General features: G+C 35.5%; 1 protein-coding gene across 1 annotated transcript; it reads right to left on the reverse strand.

Annotated features, from left to right (window-relative positions):
• Window positions 1-1,571: 1,571 nt before the first annotated feature.
• Window positions 1,572-7,261, reverse strand: LOC101889629 (protein THEM6). The gene is made up of 3 exons (XM_005178939.4): window positions 5,767-7,261; window positions 2,057-2,271; window positions 1,572-1,992 (listed from the first exon to the last, which is right to left on the reverse strand). The coding sequence occupies exons 1-3, from the start codon at window positions 5,927-5,929 to the stop codon at window positions 1,645-1,647; spliced, it is 726 nt and encodes a 241-aa protein (XP_005178996.2). The 5' UTR covers window positions 5,930-7,261; the 3' UTR covers window positions 1,572-1,644.
• Window positions 7,262-10,592: the final 3,331 nt, after the last annotated feature.

Consider the following 10,592-nt stretch of genomic DNA (forward strand, 5'->3'; position numbering starts at 1 on the left):
TTTGATGATTTTACCCACATTTTTCAACGGGATTGCCTGAAAATCCACACAAGGAGTTCCTTGTGGGTATTTTACCCCTGCAAGATAATTGTCTATAGTGGTCCACGATATCGTATAGCCCCCATAAAACGGTACCCCGATATTCGGTATTTTAATGATTTTAACCACATTTCTCAATGGAATTGTCTGAAATTCCACACAAGAAGTTCATTGTGAGTACTTTACCCCCAAACGTAGATTTGTCTGTATAGGTCCACAATATTGTATATCACCCCAATGTATCGGCACCTTACGATATTCAGTATTTTTATACCCTCCACCTTGGAAAGGAGGGTACCTCCCGATATTCGGTATTTTGATGATTTATGCCACATTTCTTCACGGATTTGTCTACAAATTGGTATTTGTTGGTCATAATGGGTTCCGGTGGCGAAACAGTGCATGTATTGGTCCATGATTTGGTATAACGGTACCTCCCGATATTCGGCATTTTAATGGTTTTTGCCACATTTTTTCGCGGATTTGTCTGAAAATTGGTATTTGTAGGTCATAATGGGTTCTAGCTCCTTTGGCGAAATATTGCATGTATAAGTCCACGATTTGGTATAGCCCCCATGTAACAGTACCTCCCGATATTCGGTATTTTGATGGTTTTTGCCACATTTTTTCATTGATTTGTCTAAAAATTGGTATTTGTAAGTCATAATGGGTCCCAATTCGTGTGACGAATCATTGTAATTATAGGTCCACGTTTTGGTATAGTCTCCATATAACGGTACCTCCCGATATTCGGTATTTTGATGATTTTCGCCACATTTTTTTCACGGATTTGTCTGAAAATTGGTATTCGTAGGTCATAATGGGTCCCAGTTCGTGTGACGAATCATTGTAATTATATGTCCACGATTTGGTATAGCCCCCAAATAACGGTACCTCCCGATATTCGGCATTTTAATGGTTTTTGCCACATTTCTTCGCGGATTTGTCTAGAAATTGGTATTTGTTGGTCTTAATGGGTTCTAGCTCTTTTAGCGAAACACTGTATGTATAGTCCACGTTTTTTTATAGCCCCATATAGCCGTGTTTCCCGATATTCGGTATTTTGATGATTTTTGGCACATTTTTCCATGAATATGTCATAATGGGCTCTAATGTTTCCTTTACCTTAGGGTGGAGGTGTTATTAAAAGTTTGGCCCTGCCGAACTTACTGCTTTTTTACTTGTTAATTTCCACTATGTCATAAAACCATTTATAATTCATTCTCTTTACCGATCCTGAAATTGGGGTACGAAAATAAATAACAGACCCGCCTTAATTTTAATACAGTAATTTATTTTAGTTTGTTTTTCAGTTTTCTTTTTTTTTTTTAAATTCATCATTTTTTTTTTTTTTTTTTTTTTTTTTGTTCTTCATTAAAATATATAGACACCATTGTAGGATAAATACCATAGTAGATTGTACATGAATAACCAAAATAAAAAAAAAAAACAAAAAATAATAATACTTTTAATTTACTCTATACAAATATAAATATAAAAGGAAAACATAAACAATACTTTTCACATTCAACATTCACATTTTGATCCGCTGCAGCTGGATTGATTGTAAAACTAGAAAGGCCCACTGTCACACCACTCTGGCAATCAGCAAGTCGGTCTCAAGTTCTTACTCGACAAATCATTGTATTCGATCCACTTTTGGATTTCTGGAGGCATATCTGGTTTCATTTTGGTGTGCACCTGACCGTTTTCGGCCATATCCTGATCAACATTTGTACTGGCTATGGCATGATCGAGGGTGACAGTAGAACTGAGAGTATTTCGCGATGCCTGTAGCTGGGCTGTTTTCGGTGAAAGTAATTCATTCATGACATCCTCCGCCGAACAGTCGACAATTCGTTGACGACATATCGCAATACAGTGTATAAATTGATCCGAGGGCCGGATGAAACGATGTTCCATAAACACAGATTGATCATCCCAATAGATTATCTGTAAGGGGGGGTTGGGAAATTATGATTTGAATTCATTATTAGCAGAGGTGGAAAGGACTTACCCTGGAAGCAATTTTAAATCTCCGAAAGGGTCTTATAAATCGCCTATATCTTATCGTCGCCGCTCCCTGAAATACGGAACCACCCTTGGCCACAATTGTACGATATAAATTGGTGCGTTCATAGAAATCGACTCGCGCGAAATCCAGCTCTCTTAAATATCGTGCATTATTCATGTGATACAACAATGTATCGATGTCATTCGTCAAGCAGATACCTAAAATGTAAAGAGAGAGAGAGAGAGAGAGAGGGAGAGAGAGAAAATGTGATTAAAAACGAGCTTACAAAGAGGATTGTTAAGAATTTATCTGTTTTTAACGGCAATACGAATTATAAAAAAAAAAACTAAAACTAATTCCCGAAGAACATTTTTATACCCTCAGTCAATCAATACCTCACACCTTTACCTTTTCGTATAACTTTAGTACACATTTTCAAAACCACCCCTATATCACAATCCCTCTCAACCACAGACACCAACAGTGACATCCATTTAAAAATTTAGAACTTAAACTCTTTAACTTCCTCCATTACCAAATTTAGTTCAATTTAGTACTTTTCGAAAAATTATAGTACGCATTTTCAAACCCACCTCCATATCTGAATCTCAGACCCCAATAGTGACATCTATATCAAATATTAATAATTACATCTATATCTTATCCTTCACATAATACCAAATTAAGTACAATTTAGTACTTTTCGTACAATTTTAGTACATATTTCTACAACAACCTCCATATCTCAATCCCAGATAACAGAGACCTCAATATCAAATTTGAGGATTCGAGCCCTATCCCTTTACCCAATATCAAATTTAATACTTTTCAAAATAATCTTCACATCTTAACCTCAGATACCAACCTTAACCTTAATATTAAATTCCAGGATTTCAGCTCTGTAATTTCCGCCGTTTAGTAGAACTAAAGTAAATATTTCCAAAACCACCTTCATATCTCAACACCAGATACCTATAGAGATATCTCAATATCAAATTTCGACATTCCAGCTCTATAGCTTAACTTAATACCAAATACAGCACATTTTTAAAACAATTTCCATATGTCAATTTCAGATTCCAACAGAGACCTTAATATAAAAATTTGATTTCCAGCCCTATCCTTTCACCTAATTCAAAATTTAGTACTCTTCGTATAAATATAGGACGCCAACAGCCACATCCATTTCAAATTTCAGGATTTCAGCTTTTTTCCTACAATTATAGTACATATTTCCAAAACCAACATCATATCTCAATCCCAGATATCAATATCAAATTTCGAGATTCCAACCCCATCCATTCACAAATTTAGGTCGAATTTCCAAGCCACAAGCCAAAACTCAAACACAAATATCATCAGTAAACTATATATCAAATTTCGGAATTGTATCTCTATCCCTTTACCCAATAGCAAATGTTGTAACATTCAGTACTTTTTGTACAATTATAGTACACATTTCCACAAAGGAACAGCGAGCCTAATACCAAATTTTAGATTTCAAGCACTATCCGTTCACTCAATACCAAATTACCAAATTCCAATACCACCTTTCTATCAAAAACCTCCCATCAACTGGGATTCCAATACAAAACTTCAAATTTTCAGCTTCAACCGTTTACCCTAAACCAAACTTTTCCAAATTTTAGCACCATTTAGTACAGCTCGTACACTTAGTACACATTTCCAACCCACCTTCATGTATCAAACTTACTTTCCAACGTTGAATTCCATACCAAATTTAAAGATTTCAGAGCTATCCGTTCGTATAATACCAAATGGTACCATCTTAGAAGTTTAGTACAATTTAAGAACTTTTCGTAAACCCTTTGGTACATCTATCGTGACTTTCATTCCCAATTTTCAGAATTCTAGCTCATTACGCTTTTTACCAACGTAAGGTATTCACTTTTTAGAACATTTTAGTACTTCTAGTGGCCTTTTAGAACTAATTTCCAAAAACCAGAAACACTAAGACTGACCCTGTTTTAGCTTTAACCGATTCGTCTGGGCGTTGATTCTCAGTCAGTCAGTCAGTCAGGAGGTATAGAGCCCATTAGACGGAGGCATTTGTGACTGAACTGATTTTCACTAAATTGGATATATTTGCTTCTAGGCTGAGTTCGGTCGAATGTGCCGAAATACATCCAATTTCAAAGAATATAACATATATGGCGTTCAATAAAATTAAAATCGAACGAGGATATATATATATATATATATATATATATATATATATATATATATATATATATATATATATATATATATATATATATATATATATATATATATATATATATATATATATATATATATATATATATATATGGAAGCTACATCCCAATCTGAACCGATCTCGATAAAATTTGGCAAAGGTATTTCTAAGCACTATGAGATATCTGGTAACAAATATCATTGTTGTAGATTGCATATTACGAATATGAGTGACTTAAACCAAATCTGAGCCGATTTTTACCAAATTTAAAGTACTTGCTTCTAGACTAGACATTTGGACTGATATTAGCCATTTGGTGCACAATTAACTTCATATCGGATAAATATATACAGGAAAGCTTTATTCTAATCTAATCCTATAGCTAGCTATATCTAAATCTGAACCGATCTTGATAAAATTTGTCAGATGTATTTCTGTCCCGTATCTGATATATGGTACCAAATTTTATTCTTGTGTATTTTACGCAGGGACTTAATAGCTATATCAAAACCAATTTTCCAAATTTGATGTACTTGCTTCTAGACTGACTTCGGTCGGATGTGCCAAAATTCAGGTCATTTGGTGCACAATTAACCCTAAATTGGTTGATGTTATATATGAGAGCTATATCTAAAGTTGAACCGATTCTCACCAATTTCAAAAGGGTTCGTCTTTGGGTCATTTTTTTTTTTTTTTTTTTTAACAGATTTTCTCAATTGAATAATAAATGCTATCTGTATTTTGTCGGACGGTCGGACTGGCATGCATAAATCTACTCAGAAAGTTATTCTATTAAGATCCTCAAAAGTGACTAAAAGACTATCTCGCTTCCTTCTTCATCTTACAAATAAATGCACAAAGACATAATACCCTTACCACTAGAGTATAAAAGTCCTTCTAAGTGCCTTATATGGTCCATTTGAAATATTCTCTTTTAAATCCGCTTTATTGAGAAATATTTGGAATAACCCATGGCAATGGATTCAATATTTGCCTCATATAAAAATTCTTTATATGTGTGGTCAACAAGGACGACCACGTGTCTGCCTCCTTTCTCTCATTTTGCGAAAATTAGCCTTTGGCAAAGTCTGTAATTATGACGAAAGCAGAAAAAATAAATGTTTTTCTTATTGATTTTCTATACGACGCCTTAATTAAATTTTGCCAGCTTGTTGGAGAACAAGAACAACAAAAAGGGGGTGTGTAGTACAGTGGGTTATGATTATATGGAAATCGGATGCCCTTGATACGGAAATTTCATTGGATATCGTCTTTCCCTTCAGTTATTTTTTCGGTTGAAACCAAAAATATTTAAAAAAGAAATTAATCCTCAAAGACAAAAATGCAGATACTTCGTTATAATTATGACCCACTGTCTTGTGCAAACATTGGGGGGAAAAACATTAATGTGAAATCATTTAACACTGCCATATCAAATTATCATTTACAAAAAAAAAAAAAAAAAAGATTTACACCAGCGACAAGAAATACCTACCGGAAACCGTTGTCGTTTCGAGGATATGACATTTTCTTTTGACAAAGCGAGCCAGAAACACACACAGGCACATACGTAGGAAGTAGTGTAGTTCGAAAAGGCAATACAGCAACAAAATACTAAACAAACAACAAATTAACCAAAAACCATATTCCGAGGCCATTTTGTTTTTAGAATTTTGAAAATTTTCAATATTTTTTCTATTTTTCAATATTTTTGTTTTTTTTTTTTTTTCTGGAGATAAATTTATTCTAGAGTTTTGTAAATTGGTTGATTGATTGATTCGGTGATTTTGGTGGGGTTGGTTCTACTCTCCTCTCGCTTTTTTTCTACTTTATACAACTTCCTCGGTCCATGTGACTCCTTGACGTGATTGCCTTGGCGGCCGACTGGGAATGGAGGCGGGCGTTGCTGTAATAATTTGAGGTTAAATTATTTTCTTTTGATGGCCACTTTGTGTTGTTCATTGTTTTTGCCAAGGATAAATGATGATGTTTATTATTCTTGTTGTTGTTGCTGTTTGTTTTGTTGTTCTTGGTGTGACTGTGGCTGTGACTGTGGTGTTCCGGTCAATTTACATTATCTACTGTTGCTTGAATAATTGCCTCAGCTGGGTTGCATCACACATTCTTCCGCACCCGCTTTTTAGTCATTGGGGAGCCGTATTTGTTATTGTTGTAGTTGTGTCTGTGTCTGTGTGTGTGTGCGGAAAAGGGTTAGAGATGTCCAACAACAAGGTGGCAATTGGGGGACTGGCAATATAATATGTGGGTCAATATCAGGATTACTTCATCTCAACTGGAACACAAACACACACCCACATATAGCCACATACACACATACAGTAGTTGTAGTTCTTCTGCTTCTTCTTGCTATTGTGCTGTGTATGTGTGTGTGTGTGTGTGGAAGAACAAGAGTATGCGTAATACAGTTGGTGTTGGGGAAGGCGGAAATCTTGTCCACACCAAGCATCCAATATAGCCGCCACCGACGCACTCACAGCAACAGCATCAACATCAGCCAGAGATTTGGTCACGGTTAGCCTCAGCAGCAGCAGCAACAACAGCTACACACATTGTAACACAACTAATTTTCCACACTGATTTATATATAAATTGTTATTACATTTTTAATTGCATAGCAAGCGTTTGCATTTCTCTTTTCTTCCTCGTTTTCCTCTCTCTTCACTCTCCCTCACTTTCAAAGGCGTCTTTAACAACCGGGAATCTAAAAAGGCTTCTTCGTTAGAATTTTTAATTATTTCTTAGCTTTTTTTTCACAATTTCACTATTATTTAATTAAACATTTGTAGGTGGGTGACGGGTAACGAGGGGGAATACGGGTGAACAATAATGTTATTGTTGCTAGTTTTTTGTTGTTGCAATTCTTTGTGTTTTCTTTTTTTGCCCCTTTTTCCGTAAACGAACAATTCGAATTCCAGTTAGGAAATGTTACAATTCTTAAAGAACTAAAGACTACAACTGACTGACTGCTTTCGTTTTGTGGGATAATTTCAATGGCCTGGCATGAAATTTTCAAATGTTTGTCATTGCGGAGAGCCTGAGAGCTCAAAACAGTCCTCGCTAGGGTTGCCATTATGATTTTTAGAAAATCGACCATAACGGATCATATTAACAGGAACAAGTAAAAAAGCTGTAAGTTTGGCCCCGCTGAACTTTTAATACCCTCCACCATTTGGCACAAATTTGACAATTTCCAAAAAAAAAAATAATAATAATAAATAAAATCCGTTAAAAATTCTGTTAAAATCTTAAAAATACCAAATGCCGATACGACGACGTGGACCTGCACAGACAATTTTCTGGCATGGGATGAAGTATCTATTTCCAACTTCACATGCGAAATTTGAAACAATTCCGGTAAATAATGTCGCTAAAATGATCCAAATACCGAATATCGGGGGGTACCGTTATGTGGGGCTACATGAATACGTGGACCTACATGGCTCATTTTTTGACTTAGGATGTAGTATTTATTACGAACTTCAAATACCAAATTTGAAACGATTCCGGTAAATAATGTCGCTAAAATCATCAAAATACCTAATATCGGGGGGTACCGTTATATGGGGGCTATACGAAGACGTGGACCTGCACAGATAATTTTCTGTTTTAGGCTGTAGTATCCATTACGAACTTCAAATGACAATTCAGGTGAATAATGTCGCTAATATCATCAAAATACCGAATATCGGAAGGTACCGTTATATGGAACATGGCTAAATCGACTTAGAATTTTATGCTGATCAAGAATATATATACTTTGTTGGGTCTGACATGAGTATTTCGAGGAGTTACAAACGGAATGACAAAATTAATATACCCTCCATAGTATGGTGGAGGGTATAAAAAAATATAGTAAGGAAATGTCAAAAGTCGGGCGGGGCCGACTATATGATACCCTACACAAATACACATATTTAGTAGAGCTTCAGTAACAAAAAATTTATTTGAAGTAGATCATACCGCCTATCAAAATTTGGCTTTAGAGCAGTTATAATTTGGTTTCAGAGGGAATATATGGGAGGCATATCCAATTCTGAATCCATTTTCACTAAATTTGACAGAGGCATTTTAATCTTTTATAACATGTTAGATGCCACCTTATGTCCAAATCCATTTTGGGAGACTTCGCTTTTGAAATTATGACCAGGGACATTTGCCCAGTATTTACGCACTCCGTCGTGCTGTTAGTTGTTATGGTCCATTTATAATGGTCATCCAAAATGCTAGAATTTTTCCCTGTCCTTAACTCTCTCCTCAGGCATGTCGATTGGCGTCAATTCTGTGATCAGGAATTTTTTTCTGTTTTTGGTTCATTTGAACCCCCAAATATTTTTTTTTCCAAATTTCGCCTTTTGTGTATTTCGGATATCGCCTGTAAGTAATGTTGGCATTTTTTTACACAAAAGTGGTGGTTCATTCTATCCGCTGTCCTAAACTCTAACTTCATGCGAAATTTCGTGTCCTTTGGTTTCTATTTCTGACCTTTATAACGGCTGCAAAACCAGGAACATTTTTAGTTGTTGGTCCATTTCCACCCCTAAATATATTGCGGACATCTTTAAAAACAATAGTTCTAGACCTTCTGAGCCTAACTCCAGCCTTGTGAAAATGTTCGTGATGATCGGACGATTATGGCAATCTGTATATAATAACTTCAACCTGTGTTGTAAGGTGAAAAAATATTAAGAAATATACACTTCAATATTATAAGTCAAATTGAAAAAATTGCATGCGATAAAAATATGAAAAAATAAAAAAATTATGCGATCATCTCCAAAAGTAATTGGGTTCTATTCTGGCCTCCATTCTAAGTTTCGTGAAGATCGGGCCATAATTGTGACCTGTAGAATGATTACAAATTAACATGGACAGACGGACGGACATACATAGCTAGATCGACTCATCTCAGCGAGATGGGAAGATCCATACATATATAGGTGTTAGTATTGAAAATGATGACCCTTTATGGGGGAGGTACCAGATGGCATGGACGAAATCTATCATCTTCACACCAGATCTCGCTTTAGTAATAATATTGGGATGTCTGAAAGTTAAAGATAATCGAATACTTACTTCGCATTTTATGAGCATCATGGTTATTTAAAATGTTAACCCCTTTGTGTGGGAGGTACCATAAGGAGTGGTCCGATATATCGCATTTTCACACCAGATCTTGAGTAATTAAAAATGTTGGAATATGTGAAATTTGACGAAAATCTGATTCTTATTACGCAACTTTTAAGACATATAATTATTAAAAATGTTAACCCCTTATGGGGAAGGTACCATACGGAGTGGTCCGACATATTCCTTAAATACTAGATCTTGTATTGATAGAAATATTGAGATGCGACAAGTTTGAAAATAATCGCAAGTTAATTTTGCGTTTCATGAGCTTCACGGTAAAAATTTTCTCCCGTTATTGGAAGGTAACAGAAGGAGTGGTCCCATACATTCCATCTTCACAACAGATATTGCGTTGATAAAAATATTAAGATGTGCTGAGTTTAAAAATAATCGGATGCTCGGATGCCCGTTGTGGGTGAGGTACCAGAAAGAGTGGTCCGATATATTCCATCTTCACACGAAATCTTGTGTTGACATAAATATTGCGATCAGCCGTGTTTGAAAAGAATCGGAGGGTGTTTTTGTATTTTATGAGACCCTTTGTGGGAAAGTACTTGATAGAGTAGACCGATATTGTCCATTTTCTCACTCGGCTTAGCACTGATACAAATATTAGGATTTGCAAAGCTTGCACAAAACTGGACGATCCTTTCCTGTTCTATACGTCAAAACATGTTATGTAAAAATTTTAACCTTTTGTGGGAGAGTTACCATAAGTTTGATAATAACATTATGATATACCCAGTTTAAACCTCATCGGATACTACCTTCGAGAGTTATCGTGCGCACAAGCCAGCAAGACAGATGGACGGACAACTGCAGATCGACTATGTCCTGAAACGGATTTGGTAGAAAGAGACCTGAAGTCTAAAACCGTTTTTTTTTTCGATGAGGACCATTTTGGCCGTATCAAATGATATATACCGTTTGTAGCCATATGGCTGACGTTATTAAAATCCCATTTTTGGTTTTAATTTCTCTTAAAAAAATTTCTCATTTAAATGTTTCACACATTTTTATACCCTCCACCATACTATGGAGGGTATATTAACTTTGTCATTCCGTTTGTAACTCCTTGAAATACTCATGTCAGACCCAACAAAGTATATATATTCTTGATCAGCGTAAAATTCTAAGTCGATTTAGCGATGTCCGTCTGTCTGTCTGTTGTAA

Source organism: Musca domestica, unplaced genomic scaffold (assembly GCF_030504385.1).
Source record: "Musca domestica strain aabys unplaced genomic scaffold, Musca_domestica.polishedcontigs.V.1.1 95, whole genome shotgun sequence".
In the NCBI taxonomy this organism is placed as follows: domain Eukaryota; kingdom Metazoa; phylum Arthropoda; class Insecta; order Diptera; family Muscidae; genus Musca; species Musca domestica.